Source organism: Pieris rapae, chromosome Z (assembly GCF_905147795.1).
Source record: "Pieris rapae chromosome Z, ilPieRapa1.1, whole genome shotgun sequence".
Lineage (NCBI taxonomy): Eukaryota > Metazoa > Arthropoda > Insecta > Lepidoptera > Pieridae > Pieris > Pieris rapae.
In genome coordinates, this window is record NC_059534.1 from 10673233 (window position 1) to 10697176 (window position 23944).

Genomic DNA, 23944 nt, shown 5'->3' on the forward strand with positions numbered 1-23944 from the left:
GACAAAGTCAAAGTAAAAATAAAATTCCCAAAAGGGTGGGCTAAAGATGAGTGAGAATGTAAATCAAAATACCAGCCAGCATGTTTAATTTTTTGTGTTAGCTCGAAAACAATAATCTAAGCACTAGATATGTGCCGATAGTTGACCAATCACAAACGAATCGCCCCTTGGTTTATTTAACATTTTCAATTTTTGCATTATTTCTGCATTGCTAATTTTTTGCAATGCAGAAATTATTTATATAACTCCTTTTATTTCAATTACGTTTGCATCTGCCACCATACTAGGAGGAAATATCAGACAAAGTAGAAACAACTGGGTAAAACAAATCAGGATCCTGACTTTCAAGTGGAAAACGACTGCGGGGCAGATCTCTAAAATCTGCCTGTGATTTTTAATTGCCCTGAAAATTGGCAACAACAATTGCCTGAAGACGTTTATTGTCCGCCAGAAGGCGGCAAGTCTCCCGCGCAATAAAGCGGAATGCTAATCGTTTTTATTATATCCTGCAAATCTTTAAAATAAACTTCAGTGAGGCTCGGTTTGTGTCGAGGTCACAGCTGAAGATGCCCTGAACAAATACAGCTTTTTCCTTCCATTTTTATAAATAACCAGTTATTATAGCAAGAAAAGAAAACATATAAGACACAGAAAAATATCAAAAGAAAAATACGCACAGAATGAACTTTGTCCAAAAGTACTGAAAATTAATAAACGTACGATTTAAACTTTCAACAAAAACAATACAAATGAATGTAGGTACTGCGGAAAGAATCAACATATGCCCGATTCAAATTCACCAATAATCACACAGCCATCTGCCACCTAAAGATCACAAACAATGACAATTTTTGTCTTAAGTCTTCTAATAATAATTGTAATTTCACATTGCCATAAATCCGTGCCTTAGTAGCTATTAAAATTCAAAATAACTTACCGAAAGACGAAAAATATAAATAGCGCCAAAAACAAAATGAACGACGATAAACTATATCCTCCCACGTATATGTAAGTGATGTTGTCCCATACCTGTAATCACACCAATCACTAACTCATTCATTTGTATTATTTAGGTTTTATAACACTTAAAAACCATTGAAACATTGGTTTGAAGTTAATCGTTTTTAAGGAAAATACTAATCCAAACTTATAGTGACCAAATTATTATTTACCATGAATATGTATGCGATGGAGATTTAAAAAACATATTTGTTTTTTAAATGCCTGCCAAATGAGAAAAAATAAACATGTTCGTTCAACACTCTGCACTTTTTAAGAAGTTCCTTGATTTTAACCGGCGCCTGGATTACCATCTTATACAAAATGAATTTCCAAATATTAAAAAATATTACATTTAAATTTATTCAAAACAAATAACATAATACATAAAAATATATCTAATAACTAACCTTAAAATTTAATAATTAAAAAATATTATTAAAAGAAGTCCCTTTAGGCAAGGTTCCGAAGATACTGGCAGCGTTCCCCCTTTGAATAGCTAGACTAATTCTTTGTGCGAGGTAGCTACCAGCTCTTCGTTCTCCTGTGATGTATACTAACCATTTTGATAATTCCCTAAAAAGCCTTAACGCGCTAGGACCCCACGGACCTAGGGTCTCGACACCGAATGGGACAAAATCATATTCAGAGCCTAGACCACTGTATTTACAATAACTTATCGCTATCGCTAGAACCCTAAGTAAGGCACCTGTTCTAGGATTCCTTAAGCGCAACTTATACAATATTTAGTAAACAATACTCTTGTTACAGAGAATATCGGCAAATCCCTCTCAATAAAATATATTGGAAAACAACTTATCGTTTTATTATAATACAATTATTGTAACGATAGAGATGCCTGAAGCTACGCTGTCTCAGATGTAAGGTAATCACCTATTAGCCAATTAGAAAAAAACAAATAAATATCTCGACGAGACCGAAAAGGTTCTAGTATCATTAGTATTTAATCAGCACCACCGCAGGCCTTTAATGAAATCGAGTCGCTTAGTGTTGTACATGTAACATGGCGCGCCAGAGATTTACTAGTGGAGAAATTATGGCGCCGGTTCTTCTTGAAAACTACATAAATAGACTTCTACGCATCTCTCTCTCTCTAATTCGTTTTACGCAGTATCCTGTCAGTGGAATGCTATATTACTTTAAATAGAGCTTAATGATTTTCACTCCTTATAACGACATATTTATGCTTAAAAATTACATGTTGCCCAATGAGTGCCGGCGATTGTTTCTCTCAGGTCTGTCTAATAATGTATATGTTTGGTACTTACATCAAAATCCTCGTCACTGATGCAATTGGTATAGATCGAGGAATCATTGGTTTCTTCATCATCCAACCAAAAACCGGCCTCTCCGCATCTGTTAAAGTAGTTTGTTCAGCGAAATGCTCTCAAATTAATGTAATATCTTTAAACAAGCAATCCTTATATATATATATATATATATATATATATATATATATATATACATATATATGATCGGACGGAGTTCTGGGAAACAGTAATAATCTTACATTACATTATTTGCTCCAAATATGCATTTTATTCTAAAGACGGTTAAGATTTGCACAAGAAATTCTACGTCATAAAATGATAATTCCATACAGAAAATAATCGATATACGCAGAGTAGATCGATTTGTTACGACACGTATAACATATTTATATCCTTAATACTCGTATAACATATTTTGAATAATGCACAAAATCCTTTGATGTCGCCGACTTGTCTAGTTCAAAGTTGCGCGCCGCACAACTCTACGTACTTTGCACTTTACATCTACGAATGGATCTATCTTTAGTGTAAAGAAAAAAAGTAAAAGTAAAAAAATCATTTACGTAGGACTTTGGTAATAAGTATAATAACGTCGACCAAATTTCATAGTGTGAAAAAAAGCTTTATTAGACATAATATACAGGATTATTTAGATAAAGAACAGTGCACTGGCCCCCACACTAGGATTCCCTGTCTTATGGGCAGCCAGTCTCTTCCTTTCACATGTAAACAGTATTTTATTTTATTATTTCTACAGAACAGGAAATGTGTTAATATTTAAACTATTTTTGTATAGTTTGTTGAATATTTTCTATAATGGCATGTTGGGTTATTATCTTTTTAGCAAGTTTTCGAACTCGAGAACATAGGAAGTTTATTTGAGTACCACAGCAAAGCCTCGAATCAATAATTAATTCCAGGTATTTGGTTGTTTTAGTGGGTTCCAGGACAGGACAGTTGCATTTGTTGTGAAGGTTCAAACTTGAGTGTAATTTAAAAAGCGTGATAGGGTTTGGTTTACTGGATTTCGATATGTGAAAACATATGTATTTGGTCTTTGACGTATTTTCAGAAAGCAGATTATCTATAGCCATTGAGAGATTTGCGGAAGACCTGAGCTAACAGTATGGCTCGCCTCATATGGAAATTGTATTGGTTTTTACAACAAACTCCCAAGCGAAATTAGAAAATTATCACTAAATAAATTCAAAGCCCTCGTTAAATTAAATTAATCAATAAAGTTTTTTATAAATGTGACGAATACTTAAATGATCCTTGGGATTTATTTGCGCCAGTTCAAACAATTTGTATTAAAAACTTTCTTTCTTGCCAGTTCTTCTTGTCCGCTCTACGCCCTTGACTTGCGATAAATGCCAATTTCAATTAATCTATTTTTTTGACGTTCATAAGTGTACTTGCTTACCTATATGAATAAAGACATTTTAATTGATTGTATGTATATTGAAATTGATATGATAACAGCATAATTATTTAAATAACCACCAGCATTGACACCAACAGCCGTCCAATTTTGGTGCTGTTGGACAAAATGTCATTCAGGTGAGTGAAGAGCAGACAGCGAACCCCGATATGCTCTTGAAAGTGACTTTCGACTGCGTGAGGCAAAGTATCGAATGTTTTTTTTTATTTTTTTTTCAATTTTAACAATTGCTCCATTGGGGATGTTTAATCTTTACAGAGGAAATTGTCATAGTTTGACTTGACTGAGTATTGGCTTAGACGGAAATAACGCGAGCTGCAAAACAGCGAAGCGCACCTATGTCCCTCTTGTCTTGGAGATTTTGTCAAACAAACAACGCGGTTTCCAGAGTTCTTTAAAGCATTTATACTCAGCGCGCGCTGCGTGCGGTCTCATAGTTTAATTACAAAAAGGAAACGCGAGTAATATAAGAATGTTCTTTGACAAATAAATTGAATTAATTATACAGATGAAATTTTTTCTCTTCTTTTGAAATTGTTGACGTCGTATTTTCATTAGTTACTTATTTATTATTTTCTAGACTTCTGTTTATTTTCATTTTCATTCCGGCGAACATTTCCCACAACCCTTTCAAAGGCAATATAACAGTATTAGTTATTATATACGTTCGTATTAAAATAAAATAATAAAACATAGGGTCCGCTGTAGTGTGGCGGTAAAATGGTTTGTGATCAGGAGAATGTCTCCGAATAATATGAAGAATCAACTATCCAGATCTGAATGAATCATAATCTTTTTCACAGAAAGCGATCGTTTAGACGATGCCGTACGGGCTTATATGAAACCAGCATTTAATACAATATTGGAAAACAAACTATTAGACACACTTTATATTTACTCTGACAGACTGAAATAAAAAAATCTATTTTAGAGAGCCTGGGTTAGATGGCGTATGGAACTTAAAAAGAATAGCTGAACAACATGTTCTTGATGAGTAAAGGCTCAGAATTCGCTAATTTATTTAAAAAATCTATAAGCGGCCGTGAATTAGGCACCTAGACAAGCGAGCCCTCCAATAGGCCGCATCTCACTTAACACCATCGTGATTTGGATAGTGGTCAAACGTCTATTCGGCTCTGTATAAAAAAATAAGTAAAGGTAATCCCAGAAGACGACTGTCAGAAGTTAAACTTCTATGAAAATTAATTATTACTTAGTTAAAAGCCCCAACAGATTACCAGTATATGATCACTCCATGTTTTTGTCTATATCTATATTCACACTGAATACGTGCTAATGAAGATATAAATAAATAAAAAATCTGTAAATATTTCAATTAACGTTATTTGATTGTAGGATTTTTTTTTATAATTTTAAAAACCATAACAGAATCCTCTATAATTTTTTAACACATTTCGGTTTCGTAGAAGGATTTGTATGAATTGTCCTTTCTTGCTTTAAACTCTTAACTCACGTTATGCATTTATCAAACTTAGAAAAACGGTCCCGAATTGAAGCGTTTGAGTATTGACTAAAAAGTATTAATACGAAAAAAGTATAAAGTTCTATTCGGTGTTCTGTGATAATTTTTTTATATATAATTTTTCTAACAGTTTATAATAAAAGCCATCATTACAGAATGAGTTTTTGCACAGAACCAATCTTGAATTTTCAACATCGGTGATTTTGAGTCAGATTTTTTTTTTATAGAAAGTAAATGAAGTTTGGTTTTTGGTCTGATGTCCTAATTTCAATATGCAAATGATTTAGTGTATTATGTATTTTACCTTATAGGATTTCGAACAACAGATAATAATATACTTACGTTTTGGACACCGACTTCACGATGTCAAAGCCAACTACATAATCGGGGCATGGTTCTAGAAGCATTTGCCCGACAGCGGCTTCCTTCCAGCATTTAATGCCATCGAAATAACGTGAGCAGTACGTCTTGACAGCTATAATAAAAACACTTATGTACAAACTGTGTTTTATGTTTAGAATATATAAGATAAATTGTACATCTTATGAATTATAAAGGTAAAAATATTTTTTTGTTAAGTTAGAATTACCTATAATGCCCATAAGTTCTGTTACAAATGAAAATATTTTTTTTTTTTGAAACTTTTAATTATTTGAATTTGGAATACGTATATTATTTCATAAACTTCTATCGGTTTTGCGCCATATTACATATTTTTTCGTGTTCATTATCAAATTACAATATAGATTAGGGTATTAAAGATAATTGCCGTGATCGCGTCGCAGTGGGTATGAAGGCGTCGGTCATATTCCAGACACTTTAAAAGCTTGGGGTATCAGCCTTATTTTCGTATATTGTACTATCAACAGATACAACAACACATTGTCTGGCTGTTATTGAAATTACCTTTCATTTTTTCACGAATGAAGAATAGTACAATAAGCAAAATGCAAAGTGTATGGTCAGAAGGGTACATAATGGTCATTGTACCACGCCAGTGGTGGTTTGGTAAGGCGTGTTATCAAGGAGTCACAGAACTACTTTTTTGTGAATATAGTGTGAAAACTTCAGCCAAAGTGTATCAAGCAGTCTTGGATCATGTTGTAAAACCACTCAGCAATACACTTTAAAAAAATATAATGTGGACCAGCAGGATTTTGCACCTGGTCACAAGGAACGAACTACCCGCCTGGCTTCTGAAGATTGGCCCTCATCTCAAGCCTTTAGAATTCAAAATATACTCAGGTTTAGAGGATACGGCCTGCTCTAAACGACACGGCTACGTTGAGTCCCTTAAAGAATCTTTGGAGCAAGCAGTGGCGAAAATTTTCTTTTAAAAGTGCGTATAGGCATAGGATTCGTGGCCCGACAGAGTAAAAATTCGACTATAATATTCTATTATTTCTTGCTGAGACTTTAATATGTAGGTTTAAATTTTAATAATATTACATTACTTTATTAAAAGAATATTGCATTTTCATTTGTAAGTGAACTTATGGCTGGACTAAGTATAAGTTTCAAGCTAGGGAAGTAATTAAAATTATTTATAATATTTTTCAAAAATGTTGCTCGAAATTTCAAAAATATATATATATATATATATATATATATATATATATATTCAATTGATTTAAAAAATCAAATTATTTATAAGTTTGTGATAATAATTTTTAACTAATTTTTTATTTTAATTACTTTGCTATGTGTGAGTAATATAATGTATTCACAGTGTGTGTAGTCTTTCCTTAAGCAGCATAAAATATTTAAATATGCTTATAAATTCTTCCCAACAGCAATAGTTATATAAAATATAGTTAAAAAATCGATATGGATTATTTCTAACATAACTAAAAAAATACAACTTACCATCGAATGTCTTCGTCACTCCTTTGTAACACAATTCTTTAATATCCGAAATGTTTAAATCATTAATGAGTTTCAGCACATTTTCATTACTCATGATGACGATCTAATAACAAAAGTAAGCACCGATAAGTATCAATAGACACTAAATGTTTATTCGGAACAATTATCTATGAAAATTAGATTTTCGCGCCTTTTTCGTCGTCAATTTCTTAAAGTTTCTCGTGAAAAGGAACGTCCTGTCGCCGTCGTAGCGCATCCCGACTGAACCCTTAACATTGAATCGGCGCCTGACTGAAAATTCTTTCAGTCAAACTGCTAATGATATTCAGGAGATTTCGCTAAGATTTAACTTGCCTATACTAATGAAAATGTTTATTTAGATATTTGTTTCCAAATAATTTTGTCTTTGGTCTTTACATATCTATTTTTTCAGTAATATTATTATCATCACTATCTCACTTTGCTAATTTTTAATCTCATGCCAATCAGAAATAAGCCAATTCTTAATTGTGATTTAGGTCTAAAGACTTGGCTTTCAAATGCCGACAACGCACTCGCTATTGAAAATCATGGGCGGCGATATCACTTTACATCAGGTAAGCCTCTCTTTGTATTTTATTGGAATAAAATTAATTATTGATTAAAATAATTATTTATTTTTTTTAATCGGCAAAGCAACATAATGGGGTAGACTCGATTCCTGGGTTACCTCTCGCTTATGTATTGCAATAACGATTTTATATTTATTAAAATTGTTTCTGAAGTGGAAGTTCATTAAGCTCTCCGCGGCGGACATCATTCTTGACATGAAGATACCTCTGTTATCTTCCATCTATCTATCTATCTACTAAACTAAAAAGCAGGATCGGCTTATTAAATTGGTATGAGGATGAGCATTGACGCCCGGCCATTTATTCCATTCCATTCAAATTCGATTGGCCTTAGCACATCACGACTGTCGCAAAGCTTTTTTTTGCTTGTTTTATAATTCGGAAGGATTCCGAGAGAAACAAAATGTTTTTTTTTACAATATATTCTTTTCATTCACTTTAATCATCGTTGAGATATTCCGAACCTCTTTTTCTATAAAATAACATAATTACCCTGTTAGCTCATCTACATCTACATAAATTTTGATATTCGCTTTGTATAATCACTACAACATAGTGTAAAACAAAGTCGCTTTCTCTGTCCCTATGTCCCTTTGTTTGCTTAAATCTTTGAAACTATGCAACGGATGATGCAGTTTTTTTAATAGATAGAGTGATTTAAGAGGAAGGTTTATATGTATAATAACATCCATTAAATAGTGTAGAAGTACTGTTATTTTTGAGGTTTCTAATGTGATGTCGTAAATAATTACATATTTTCCGCTTACATTGCAAACGCAGGCTGAACCCTACGAGTTTTATCAAAATAATGTACTAAGTATAGTACACATTGAAAAGGTCTACAGAAAAGTCCGTGATGGTATATGTCTATATGGTATATGTCGCGTATATTATCGGAGCTTTCCAGCGACGGAAATAACAATACATAATAGATACCAGCTTTTCATCAGCATTGCAACCCGTGCGAAGCTGGGGCGGGTCACTAGTGGATGATAAAAGCATAAAAATAGATAAAGCGATATTTAACAATTACAATCTCTGAATTTTATGCAACTGACGCAACGGGTATTTGCAAATGAATATTGATCTTAGCTAAAATGTAGGTTGTCATATTGGAACCGGATTATTAAAACGAAGCGTTTAATTCTACTAAAATATTCGTTACAAAAATGCTTTCAAGTTTGCCTTATTTTACGTTTATTGCTCATAATTGATACAGAAAAGTGAAACCTCACTTAAAAGTGAAACTGTTGCGGATATGTGTGCAATATAGAGCAGTGTTGGCCTAGTGGTTTCAGCGTGCGACTCTCATAGCTGAGGTTGTAGGTTCGATCCCCGGCTGTGCACCAATAGACTTTCTTTCTTTGTGCGCATTTAACATTTTCTCTAACGGTGAAGGTAAACATCGCGAGGAAACCGACATGTCTCAGACCCAAAGAGTCGACGACGTGTGTCAGTCACTGGAGACTGATCACCTACTTGCCTATTAGATTTAAATATGATCATGAAACAGATTCAGAAATCTGAGGCCAAGACCTAAAACTTATTTATGTGTGACAATATTATAAAAACTATTATTATATGTCTCGAATTATGTAATTGGAAAATTTTGTGTACGTGCGAAAATTACTTTCTTTGACTTTCGAAACAAGCGTTAACTCACAACAGCAGCAGCTTAGCGTAGCGACACGGCTTTCATAAGTTCTTGTATCTTAATTTCATGTTTTATCCCAAAATCAATTATGTTATAAATTTAATAGTTTCATTGTTTATTATACATTTATTAATACTTCGTTGCATTACATAAAAGAACAAAAAATAAACATAATTTAATGAAAAGCAACTGGCGGCCTTATCGCTTCCGAGCGATTTCTTCCAGACAACTGTGAGTAAAGGAAAAAAAAAAGATATGGATTAAGTTACATAAGGTAGGCAAGAAGTGCAAAAATATATATAATAAATACAATAAGAAGGAAAAAACATACTTAACAAAAACAAAAAATAAAATAAAAATGAACAATAAACTATTTTTGGGACACCAAGGGAATTCGTATACGGTTTTAATATCCCCACATCCACTTTCTAGCGAGGGAGCTGGCGAGTAAAATATATATGATTTGCTCGTTTGAAAAGCGATAATAATTTGATAAGGACGCTTGGCAGACTTGCAGTGTTCCTTTGAAAACCCTGGGAACGACCGCAGAAATATAGTCTGTCACCAGCGTAGCGTTGCGTTTTTTATTAACAGCGTTTCAAAAGTGTCGACTAGTGTGCTATATCATTTGCTGAATATTTGACAGTTGTTTATTTCGCTTAAAACAAATAAGGCCACAATCTAGGCCACTAATGTTCCGTTTTTTTACCATTTGTATTATTTGTATTTAATTTTTTTTCGGATAGGAATTCATATTGTGTGCCAGACAATAATAATTTTTAAAAAATCCTCATGCTACGAATAATCGCATTCATTTGTTATTACCATACCTACGGCTAAAATTGTGTACCATAGTTACTTTCACAGCGTTATGTCGAACGGTATTCTAAGCGGGCTGTTCGGGGTGTTTGGAATATGGAAATTATATTCGTTTTTACAACAAACTCCCATGCGAAATGAGAATATAATCACTAAATAAATTTAAAGCCCTCGTTAAAAGTAAATTAATCAATAAAGCTTTTGATAAATGATCCTAATCCTTGGGATTGATTTGCTCCAGTTCAAACAATTTGTATTTAATACAAATTAGCGATTAAAAAGAGTGACGGAAAGTTTCTTGCCAGTTCTTCTTGTCCGATCTACGCCCTTGACTTGCGAACTGGTAGTAAATGTAAATTTACAATTTTATTTTATTTGTTTTGACGGTCATAAGTGTACTTGTTTACATATATGAATAAAGATATTTTGTTTGTTTGTTCTCAAATTGTGTCTTCCAACTGTATTTTGTATTTTCAGAGGGTTTGTTCAAATGGTTCAATGTGACCCAATTATAGGTACTAGGTAATGATTAAGTAAGTTTTTTTTAAATTTTTACATCTACCTCCGGTGATAATGCAATCTCTATCAATCAATTATCTCCTACCAATTTCCCCCTGTTCTATAAATAAAAAAAAATTCTCCGCATTATAGATTTTCTTCGTTATCTTAATGGTACCCGTTGCGCCCGACTTCTGTCTTATTATCTAGTGATATAGACGCCTGTATGCTCGAGCGTCGCGTTACCGATGCTTGCCTTAGCGGGTGACTGTTCCTATTGTGATTGCTTGCCGTCCACTCTTTTGTTCTCTGGTGCTACTATTAATTTTAGTAATTTTTAGTTATATTTAGTTATTAAATCTAGGCATGTCAATAATGCAAATCTCGTCTAAAGATTGCATAGTTCCCAGTTAGCTCCCAGTACCTCATTGTTAAATTTGGCTCGTTTTTGTTAAACGTTTAGATTTTTTTATTTTTTATCTGTTTTTATAAGTTTTTAAAAAAGCAATACGTGTTAAAAACGTGTATACTTATAAATTTATTACATTCCAGGAAATTAATGTACACTGCAAATGTAGCTCTAATAATAATTGCTGTGCACTAATAAAGAATCTTTAAAAAAAATTAACACCAGAGGCAGACTTGAGCAAATGATTCAGAATCGATTTTTTTTGTATGTAGCTTAAAAACGCAGCAACGTATGACCTGAATTCATTAAGAAAATTTAGTTGTATTGATCCGAACATAAATTCAATACGAAATTCGAGCAAATCATATACTTAAATGCTCACCAGCACACTAGCTATTCATTGAAAACGCACGCAACGCATCACAAAATAATTGCTTTAGTTAATTGACTAATGAAAACTTTGAAATTTGTTGAAATAAATACGATATGAAATACACATTACTATTACAAAAACATGGATTTATTTTATATCCATAAAGCAGAAAATAAACCATAAGATTTTTGTATTATTTTGTGAGAAATACGAGTACGATTTTTAGGATGTTCCTAAATGTATTCTAACTTGCATTTTATTAAATTTTCTATTTGCGTAAAACAAAGCAAAACATGAGACGATCTGAAGAGCCCTATCCCCTAATACGTTGATACGCAGAGGGGAGATAAAAAGATTCTGAACACGCCTGCGATTGTAAGCAAATAGCAAAAATATTTCAAGAGGTACGAAGCTAATAATATTAAGTCCTTAATTATTAATTCCGAATGACAGACCGCACCCATTTTGTTCTTATTCGACACTATGTTGGCGTTACTCTAAAAGTACATTACTTATACATTATACGTTTTCAGGGGCATCAGGGAATTTGTTCAATTATTAATAATGTCAGTTTCATGAATAATATCGTGTTAAAAGGCAGAAATTAACCAATGGACATGTATCCCTCTTCCGTAGACTGATATATACAATTGAGACCGGTTTAGCTCAACGAATCGGTCTCATAGAAAGTATTATATCAAAAGTATGTTTTCAGAATATTAACTGAAATGTGAAAATTATAAGAAAGACGCTACCCCGCAATCGCTATAAGTCACATTTATAAGTGATGAATTAATAATAAAATGTTGATGTATTTTACTAAATTGTGAAGCGATCTTGACGCATTTTTAATTGACTAAGGATTTAAATATGGGGGAAATGTTATTTTTTACGCGGAGGCTACACGTTCCTTTGCAATTATAATTCTCAAATTATATCCGAAGTCTCAAGAATCAAGTTCATTTCATCCTGAATAAAAATTACACAAAGTTTAACATTTTTTTTATAGAACAGGGGGCAAACGGGCAGGAGGCTTACCTAATGTTAAGTGACACCGCCGCCCATGGACACGCTCGATGCCAGAGGGCTTGCGAGTGCGTTGCCGGCCTTTTAAGAATTGGTACATTAAATTACGATCATGCAATTTTTCTACTAAATTTTTTTTATTTAAATATTTTTTAAATATAATTTGTTCCTTAATAGAAAGAAATATATTTTATTAAAATCTCAATAAATTATTGCTAATATTGTAGTCCAAAATTAACTAATCCAGTCAAGATATTAAATTACTTAGTTTAATAAGTATATTTAAAAAATTATTGTCCGCTTGACAAGCAACTGTTAATTGCGAACAAATAAAAAAATTCTTTGTGTTGTGATTTAAAGCTTATCTTCGCAGGGCATCACTACAAACTTTTATATACGAGTACATGCAACCGGTGGTTGGCAACAGGTTAGAGGTTTCGTAGTGACACGCTGATTTTAACAGACATTTCCGACTTTATAGAAAAAGTATCTAGAATTTTCACAAAGAAATACGAATAAAATCTACTCAATACGCAAAAATATGGTACTTACTTCTTGTATGCAACCACCTATCAAGTTCAGCAAACTAAAAAATAAATGTAAGTTTTTAAAATTACACGAAATTATCTATAAAATTTAAAAAGTACTTTTCTTTGATGAAATTAACACGTATTTATGTATAATGAAAATTTAAAAAAAATATTAAAACTTTTAAAAAATTTAATATTTTGAAATAAATTAATATTTAGGTCACAGAATTGCTTTAAAACTTAATAAACACGATAAATTTATTTTATTCCGTTTAAAACACATTACTTTAGGTTATATTAATTTTTCAAATTTATAAAATAATATTTTAATCGCGATAATTATAAAAACCTTTTCTAAAATCTAAATCAATTATAAAAATATACATTATATTTATATTATATTTATTATTTATTACGTTTTCAAAAGACTGATTTATTTCACTTCGAATATATTTATCAGGAGAGACCTCGACTGAGCGATGCACCACTCTCACTGTCCGGAGATCACAAAGCTACTATTACAGAAAGTTACCTGGATGGCGCCTGGTATATATATACTGTATTATATACACGAATTCAGTTGAAATCCGTTTAGATTTTTTGTTTCATCTGTATGCGCAGATTTTCTAGATATCTCTTTCAAGCTTTTTCATGAGTTTAGCTGTTGCCCCTGCTTTGTTCTTACGACTTTGTTTTTAGCTCTTATACGTTGCTAGATATTTTTAAAATTTGCTTTAGTGCGCTGTATGGTTATATATTGATTCATGTTTTGGCATTAATAAAAATAAGTTAAAGTAAATGGTACAAATAACATTAATTTATTTGAAATAATTTCATAGTGTGAAGATAGTTGGAGATGAGGCAAAGAGAGATAGACTGACTAGGAGCGAGATAACCTGCGTAGCTCAACACCGAACTCGATGGAGGCTCGCTGTGGACGCCCCCCACCCCATCCCTAGATGGTAGGATATTAAGTCAAGCGTACTCTGCAACTTTCAATAGCGATTCCAATTATGAAACGAATAATGGTGAACAACAAAATAAATTAAGACAATAATATTATCACACCTTCTTAATTCCTTTTGTGACCATACATTTTTAGTTTATATAGTATAAATAGACATAACAGTAGCCTTACTCTGTAAGTCTCATAAAAAGTTAATAATTGGCATTATTCGATCTAATGCTAATTATTAATTTAATTTTTGAGTTAAAGGTCACTGTTTTGTTAATATTATAAGAAAATGTGTGGTCACAGAAAGATTTTTATAAATTTCTTTCGGCCGTATGCTGTTCGTGCTACACCTTATTTGACATTATGTCGTGGGTAGGTATAACATACTAAGATATATTAGCTATACGTTTATTTGTTACTTAGTATGAATTATTTGTATGGTTTTCTGCGTTTTTTTACAGAACAGGGGCCAAACGGGCAGGAGGCTCATCCGATATTTAGTGATACCTTCGCCCATGGATACTCTCAACGCTAAAGGGCTCATGAGTGCGTTGCCAGCCTTTTAAAAATTGGTACCCTCTTTTCTTGAAGGACCCCAAGTCATATTGGTTCGGAAATACTTCAGTGGCAGGTAAGCTGGCTCCACAAAGTGGTGGTGCGCGACAAAAACTGCCTTGAAAAATCGCGCAGTTGTGGAAGTGTTCAAAACAAATGTTTCATTATTATTACCAGTACGCGTCTTTAGATTATTGTGACGCATCAGTCAAAGATTTTGAAAACACGCGCTACGACGTTAGGGTGCGCGTAATAACGCGTAATCGGATTGGTAACTAAGTGAAACAATAACAAAACTCACTTGGGAGAGCGTGCGTCAGACATGTGCATGAATTCGAATTCCATAACCAAAGTCGCAATAAATAAAGCGATAAATAAAATCCATCGATAAATGTAAAACATATTTACAAACTAAAGAATTGTTAAGTGGGCGTATTTCATGCTAAACGAAACCACAATCATATAACCTTCGAATAGAATATCTATACAAAGAGTGTCCTACGCGAGGTATTGTATAATAATTCTATATCGGTAAATTCAAGAAAAGCTGCTATATATTACATAACTCCTTAGAATTTGTTGGTTTTCATGCAAATGTGTATGTACCAATGTACTTACTTTATACACACACACAAATAAAATGTTCTTTGTATGATAGGATCGTTTTTATTATTTAAAAATAGACTTGTATTGCTTTTATCCAATTTCATGTAGCGCTAAATTCATTTTAACGAAAAAATTTTGACGAATGAAAAATCACATTATTTGAAATACACTTTATTGTTGTCATAGAGTATAAAGTTCAATTACCTGTATGTTTCCTAATGGTAACAGTTAAAAGTGAAGCAAAGCCAAATCCAAAAAATTAATTAAATTTTAATCAATTCATTTATACATCTTGCTTTTCATTTTTTCCCAAAATCACTCAATAAATCGAGAACTAATTATATTATTTTTTGTTACAATTATGATCTAACAATCTTGATAATAATATCCCATGAACTTAATTGCAGCTGGTACTAACGCTTCTGTACGAATAATTTATTTTACCTACAAATATACCTAACGATAATTATCGAATTGATCGAGCCGCCGCTCTTCTTTCAACTGTTTCAAGGCTGTTTTGATATTCGATATATCATAATCAGTATCAGTCTTTCGTTAACCAAATTTAGTCTTATATTTCAATTATTAAATGATCATGCAATTCCACAGATATCAAATTCATGTTTTATTAAAAGCATGTATTTTTTTTAACTAACCGGTGCTGTTATTTGTATATAACTAATTTTATATTATAATTTACATAATCATTTCGGCTAAATGCCGTAGCCACAAACAAACCGAACAAACAAGTCTGTATGGCTTATTTGAAGACCTTTAAAAAGTGTAAATAATCATAGGCATACCAATTTGTAACGTATCCATCATTTGGATCTTGAGAACGGGCTAGAGCCTCTCGACCTAATTCTCTTACTAAAGAGTACTTACTTCTAAAAAGTTTTGAAAAACAAACAATATAATGACTCTTGATAGCATTTTCATATAGAGTATTATAATAAGTTATATTAATGTTTACAATTACTTATCCCAGCTTAAAAAAGTTTGTAATAATAATAATAAAAGCCCTTTATTCACTGACCATTTTAGCTTAAATGCTATTCTTATCAAACAGTAATATTCTTAAATCTAATTATATAGCGAAAATAATAATTTATTCTTAACCGCTTTGGTCAGGTTGTCTGTCGACATAGGCCTCCCCCAATTGTTTCCATGTCTCTCTATAAAAGAGTTTATAGTGCACACTGAAACTCAATAAACAATTATAGATGTTTTCAGTCTATTAAAACGTATTTAAAGTAATACAACTTGACGTATTTTGACAATTTGTCAGTTAAACATTGTTGAACCATAATAATTTAAAGTTTCCTCTAAATTTTCTATTAAATTGTACAATGTCTGCATCACTCGATTCAAACTTAGATCCAATGGAAGAAATACGCTTCCGAAAAAAACATGGTGCTTTGTGGATAGAGATTCAGAAGGAAACACACTTTAGTTTTGACGAACTTGAACGTAAGTCAAGTAGGCACTGTTTATTATGAATTAAGAATAATATACACGCTTATAATATTTATTAAGAGCGTGTATATTCCCCCTTTCGATCTCCATCCTTTGCTATTCGGTTTTGATCTAGTTCAGAGTTCCCCAAACTTTTTTGTGTCGTAGGACCCTTACCACGTTTTTCCGTATTGGGTAGACCCCTACTTACCTGATATTAATTTCCTGTAAATTTCTAACTGTAGTGAAGTTCAGTGTTTAAAACTTTAAGTAAAAACACTGTTTATTTATAAATTTATTAATTGAATTGAATTTTTTTTGTGTTTACAAGTTCAAAATGTATTACGACCACAAAGCAAACACAAACATCCTACAACTTTCACAATTTTATAAACAAATATAATATTTTTTTTTTTTCATAAGTACTTTTAAAAATAATGTATATGTATTATAAGATAGTATCATGTCAGTAATAGGTACTATCAGTGTGTGTGTTGAGATCCAAGGTTGTGGACCCCAATTTTCATTTCATGGACCCCCAAATTTTTTTTTCGCTGACGTAGACCCCTTGCAGGTTGTCGAAGACCCCAAGGGGTCGATATAGACCACTTTGGGAATCACTGATCTAGTTGATCCAGATGTTAGTTGGTAATAATGTAAATGGTCAAACGAATTTATCTGTCACTTTACAGTCCCGAAAATCCCGATTCACTGAAGAGGCTTTGTCTGGAGATGTTTTTTTAAAATAAAACGTGAGGAATTCCATTTTAAAAGTATTGCATGATATTTTGCATTTTTTTATTTATATAATGAATATATTTTATATTCTTCTTTATTTATTACATATTTATGAATCATGTCATAATGAGACTGTTGATAAACTCATTTTGGTTTCAAAAAGAAACAATGGTCCAAGCCATATGAAATTAGCTTTAATTCATTTAATGCATTATTTAAATTTACAGTTTATTTGCATTTTTCTTGTCCATGTGTATGCGCAATAAGATACTGATGTAATTTCTTAGTAAAAATTCACATAGAGACTGCCAATAATAAAGAGCTCGTATAGGCTGGTCAATATTTATTCAAGGATTTATTTTTTTCAAGAAATGACTGACAGATTTTCTAAACACTTGGAGCATAAAGCTCATATTCCCAGTTACAGTAATATCATTTTCATGATTTACGTAACTACTGACTGAGTAGACGATGATAGACGACGTGTAATTTACCAACGACTAGTGTCTCATACTGAAAACGTATTTCGATAGAAGCGGATAAATGCTTAGAATAATTTATTGTAAAAATCTTAGTTGCTGCACTTATTGACAGTAAAAGCTTTGTCAACTTGTATATATATATATATATATATATATGTGTGTGTGTGTGTGTCTGAGCTAAGGCAGACATTGAAATAAAGCTGCATTTCAGACGTTAACCTTAAAATTTTGGAGTGTATTTTTATTACTTTTTTATAACGACATTGGTGAAACGGAGTAATGAAATTTATTACTATATTAATGTAAAAATACAAATATATACAGTTTCAAATCTGTATAAGGGTGGATTAATTTTCCGAGGGACGAAGAGGCGCGACTGTATTTATGTTCAATATTCGAGAGAGACCCGTGTTTGCTTTAAAAAATTGTATATAAATATATACTGCATATGCGATGTGATTATACTTTAATATCTGTCTTGTCTTCCCTCTATACCAGAAAGAAAATGTGAAACAATAAAAGTTGCTATTAAACAGATATTAGCTTTGGTCATATATTATTTATTAGTTATAACATCTGAACGTATATTTAGTGTGTAATGCCGTGCTATTCCCCACCGAACTGTCCGCACGATCTTCTTTACGAACATATATTTATAGTATTTTAAGAAAAAGAAATGGCTTGGAGAAAAGACGGGTTTGAACACAGGATATCTGGGTGGGAACCGCACGTGTAACTCTGACCCAAAAAAAAATTGTAATAACCTTTTTATTAATTGGAAATTTGACATTGACCTCTTATTTCTTAGATTTTAATTCTACAAATAAATTATTAAGAATTTCTTAGACATACTTTCATTAATTACGAGGTATCTTAATAACTAACTAAATAATCTTATTATTAGCATCATAACATAATATTGTTTTGTGATCGATATTCTTCATGCAAACTGAGGACGAAAGCCTGAAGCAAATCTAACATTAATAAAGCATGCATTTTCAATGTCTATTATGCACATTTGAGACTGCCTCCCATATAAAGAGCACTGTATTGATTTGATTCCATTTACAATGTCCTTAGTAATCGCTAACATTGTTATGGTCGCGGAACACTTCGTCTGTGTCATGATGTTTGTTTTATTTTGTCTCACATTGTATTATGCTTTCTTGTATGACCCACAGAAATTATGGTAATATTTTTCAAGATTCAAAAGCGTGATGAGAAGCCGGCGGCATCCGACTTGATATCGAGGTAAATGATTCATTTGTTTAAAAAATTATTTCACGTCACATTTTACGTTATTTGTTTTAAGTATTTCACATGTCCCAATATTTGAACATTTTGCTTTGTACACTGTAAAAGCCGTGTTTACAAAAAAAGTTTAGCCAATTGCTTTGTATTGCTTCGTAAATATTGTATTCCTCGAATTATTTTTTATTGCATAAAATAAATGCGTCGAACGATCGATTATAGTCAAGGCTATTTTGCATATACATAATTAATCGCAAAGGGAGAATATATATAACTTTCTTGCAGGGCACATTTTAGAGACGTACTGCATACTGGCCTGGGGATGACAGACTCGTATATGATGGAGCGGGTGATGGTAGCCTTAGACCGTGGTACTTCACCGTTCGTTACCATGGCAACTTTTGCGAAAGCTATATCTCTCTACTTGAGAGGAACATTGGAGGAACGAATTTCCTACGCGTTTACGGTATATATCAGTTTATTATACAAAGCGTTGAAGCTAATGCAATTTTAAAATTATTTATTGCTAGAATTAAAAAAAACTATTTTTATTTAATTGTATTGAATGTAAGAGGGAAGCAAAGGAAAAGGGAATTGTAAACAGCCTCGCGATTTCGAATCATAAATTAGTTTTACCATAACGCCAGCCAAACAGCGTGGTGTCGCGGTTTGTGAATAATTTGTTATATGTCGCAGGAAAATAGCCTAATACGCCGTTCAATTAACAGCCTAGACTTTAAAATAAACGGTGCCGTTTAATCAGCGGCTTGAAAACAAAGAACCGTAGCGTTTATGACAACATTTATTAAACTGACTAGCTACTATTAGACTAGACTATTACACTGATCACTTAGCGTTTGTATGATACATATGACATTACTCTATTAACTTGCCATGTATCTGTCACCAGGAAACTTTAGAAGTTATCAAACTAATTGCGATATAGTTAAATCTTGCTTGTCAGTTACGGCGATGAAGGTTTAAGAAATTAATGTTATGATGATGGTATGCATTTACGTAGATTAGTTAATTACATATGCAAGCACGAACGAAGGAACTCAAAAATAATCAAATGTTAGGCTGAATAATATATATGTCATCGTTATGCGGCATTGGATTTGAATTGGAATCTAAATTTAATATAATCGATAAAAATCAATAAATGAGTCTTATAAAAAATGTTTTCGTGTAGAGATAGATTATTATTGTTCTAAATAAGAGGGATAAGTAATGTTGAGTGGTACCGCCCGCTCATGGATACGCTCAATGCCAGAGGGCTCGCGAGTGCGTTGTCGGCCTTTTAAGAATTGGTACGCTCTTTTCTTGAAGAACCCTTTGTATTTTTTGAATTAAAAAGCGCAGAGTCCAACCCCATCCAGAATACGAAGGGCAGCCTGTGCTATCCATGACCTGGTGAAGCCGAGGGGGCAAGTGCGTGAACCTCTCCCTATTAGGGGCAGTTCTCACTTATAACATTCACAGGAAAAATATGTCCACCTCGGTTACATAGCAGATATAATTGTAACCAATACTCGGTAAACAACACTCAATTGATCGATAAACGGCAAGAAAATAATACTAATAATAATAAAAATGTTTCTCAAATAATCTTAGATGGTATGATGTTCCTAATTTAAGTTATTATTTTCTAATCAAACCCAGGTTCTTTAAATTATCACAATAATTCAAACTCAAAGTGTCTTTATTCATATAGGTAATTTTATACATGTACACTTATGAACGTCAAAAAAACAAAGATAGCAATTGTAAATTTACATTTACTACCAGTTCGCAAGTCAAGGGTGTAGAGCGGGCAAGAAGAACTGGCAAGAAACTTTCCGCCACTCCTTTTAATCGCCAAGTTTTGAGTCATACAAATTGTTTGTACTGGAGCAAAAATCCCAAGACTTATGATCATTTAAGTATTCGTTAAATGTATAAAAACTTTTTAACTTTTAAAATTATCTAAACACCCTTTCTGATTTTACAGTGCTATGACTTGCTCGGTGAAGGGTATTTAAGAAGGGAAACGATGTATCAATGTATGAAGAAAAGCATCGCCAAGGCTTCCCGGGATGACGATGTCGAGGAAGCTGTCAAGGTTTGCTATATGTAAATTTTTTTTTTACTTTCACAGATATTCATTAGTACAGATTAAAAAAACATGTACTTATGTGTGTGTATGAGAGTATGTGCGAGTGTGTACCTGTGAAATTACGTCCGTGCAAAGGGTTACGCGCATAATTAGATTACTTAGATTTGGTAATAAGAGGTTGAAATTACTTAAAATAAATTATATTTTAAAATATTGTTTTAAATAAAAGTACGGAAAAGTAATTTATTTATATATATAATAAAAAATGTGTTCGTGTACTCGTGTACAAATGTAAGAAATGAAACTTTTTTATAACCTTATATTTAAAATGATCTACTATATATTACTTTACAGAAATTGGTTATATAAACTAATGGCTTTTATTATCAAAGACATGAATACAAATAACGCAATGATTTCATTTTACCTGCTACTGGTATTACAGGATTTCATTCATTTTAATAGAATGATTACTGTCATTGTTATCGTTATTATATATTTTTGTTATTAATGGCTTCGAATCAATCGAAGGGACAAGAAAATCATAGCGGAAAAATGTGACGCGTAACCGAGTAATGTGACGGTAATTATTTTTCCAACGCCGTTAAAGAAGTTTCACTTCAATAAAAAATCTGTTACTCTAAACTCTTTTAACTAAAATAGTTTTTGTGTAAAACCGAGTGGCGCTACGACCTTTTAGGCTAAACACTTCAGTATCTGTTTCATGATCTGAATCGTAGAAGTACTGGTAAGGTATCGTAGTGGTAACTTATCAACCTTCGATGCCTGACACAAGCTATCGGATGCGCACAAAAGATAGATATATAGAGATAGAGATATGCCATCTATTTAAGAAATACAGTTTTTAATTTAAATATAGTAAAAGCCTGTGTATCGCATATATGCCTGGATATTATTGTCAAATAATAACTATTTAAAATTTAAAAAAATATTTTAATACATTCTCTATTGTATTGTTAGGGTATAAAAGCGTGATCTAGTGTAAAACAGATAAACTAACGTAATATTTTACAACTTTATTTTTATTTCTAGTTTAGTTATGTTATTTTCTCACAGATGCCGCCTGGCTCAGATTTCACTACCTCCTCGGAGAAAAAGTGTAGACCCACATGTATAGACGTTTTTCCTAAAGACGGGCTATTTTAAGATAACCTATACTTTACCTTATCTTTAACCTATATTTTACATACCGGGCCCTCAATAATATAGATGATTAACTCCGAGATCTTTCGCCTTACAAACTTAACAAGCATAACCGGGTTTTTTTTGAACCGGCTACAAACAAAAAAAAACTTTATTAATTCGGCGTATATAAATTTAGTAGGAACCATATTTCAGCTTTTCCACTTTCCCACTGTCCCAGACACATATGGTGATGTTTAAATTTAAATTCATTATATATCCAGACAAAACACCTTATCTGTTTTAGAAATCGGAGTAGTTACTCCTCAGTTAGAAATTAAATATTTTATGGTATTTTTTAAGTCTCGTTATATGTATCGTTTACTTCCATAAGAAAGCCAATGTCAAGACAAATTCATATAGGTACACTTATGATCGTCAGAAAAGAAGTTACACTAATTCTAAATTTACATTAATTACCAGTTTGCGAGTCAAGTTCGTACAGCGGGCAAGAACAACTGGCAAGAAACTTTCCGCCACTCTTTTTAATCGCTTAACTTTCAGTCATACAAATTGTTTGAAGTGGAGCAAATCAATCCCAAGGATTAGGATCATTTTAATATTCTTCGAGAGATGGCATATTTCTATAATAAATTATTATATGCTGTGAGGTAGATGTCAGACAGTTTATTTGTTATCATGATATGTCTGGCTTGAAGTTCATGCAATAAATCCACTTTTGTTGGCCGTTACTCTCATTTTACTAGTTTATATATATATATATCTTGCTAACGTGGTATGGGATAACATTTGTTAGAGATTACAATTCGTACGTTAAGCCAAACGGGTAAAGCTATTTTAGAAGGGCAATTACAAATATTATAAATATAAATGGCGAAATTTATTTATTAAAAATTTATTTAGTGACCTCTAGTAAATCTAGAAGTGACTAAATGTCTCATACGTTTTCAGGAGTTTGTGGATATTATGTTAAAACGCATGGACACAGATGTAGATGGCGTTATCAACTTCGATGACTTCCACAAGTCAGTGACGAAAACACCTGCATTGTTGGAAAGTCTCGGGTATTGTTTGCCGGAAAGGCCTGCTGTTTATGCCTTCTTGGCTACCTGGTGTCCTAATTGGGCCAAAATGTAGGCTTAAGTTGCTTAAATTGCCTAACAATATCTGTTATATGGTTATCACGTCATTACAAATACATTGTAGTCTGAATAAATTACTTTCTAGTCAATTATAATTTATTAGCTACAAAATCATATGTTTTTTGGAGTGCGTTTAATTCCGAATTGACTTTTAGGATTATTAGTTTAAGACACATTTTTACATATATATCAATTTTGTATGTCATTGTATATATTTTATTTTACCTTATACATTTGTAGTAGGCTTCTTAGAGTAGCATAATCAACCTCCGGCTAATTATAAGCAGAATAGCGGATTATTCTAAACATCAATAATTGGCCAGTATATCCTATTTATGCCAATAGAAATATTTTATCATTTAATTAATTTATAGTAAATAACTTTAGTTTGACTCTAAACATATTCATATATATATACAGTAATAAATAAATTTTTCAAAAACACTACTTATATTGCTTTTAAATTGTAGTATATTATTTGCGTAGTAAATAATAGAATC

General features: G+C 32.2%; 1 protein-coding gene across 1 annotated transcript; it reads left to right on the plus strand.

Annotated features, from left to right (window-relative positions):
• Nucleotides 1-16430: 16430 nt before the first annotated feature.
• LOC110997606 (EF-hand calcium-binding domain-containing protein 1-like) lies at nucleotides 16431-23566 on the plus strand. Its single transcript, XM_022265850.2, has 5 exons — nucleotides 16431-16587; nucleotides 18974-19043; nucleotides 19329-19509; nucleotides 21034-21144; nucleotides 23254-23566. The coding sequence occupies exons 1-5, from the start codon at nucleotides 16467-16469 to the stop codon at nucleotides 23437-23439; spliced, it is 669 nt and encodes a 222-aa protein (XP_022121542.1). The 5' UTR covers nucleotides 16431-16466; the 3' UTR covers nucleotides 23440-23566.
• Nucleotides 23567-23944: the final 378 nt, after the last annotated feature.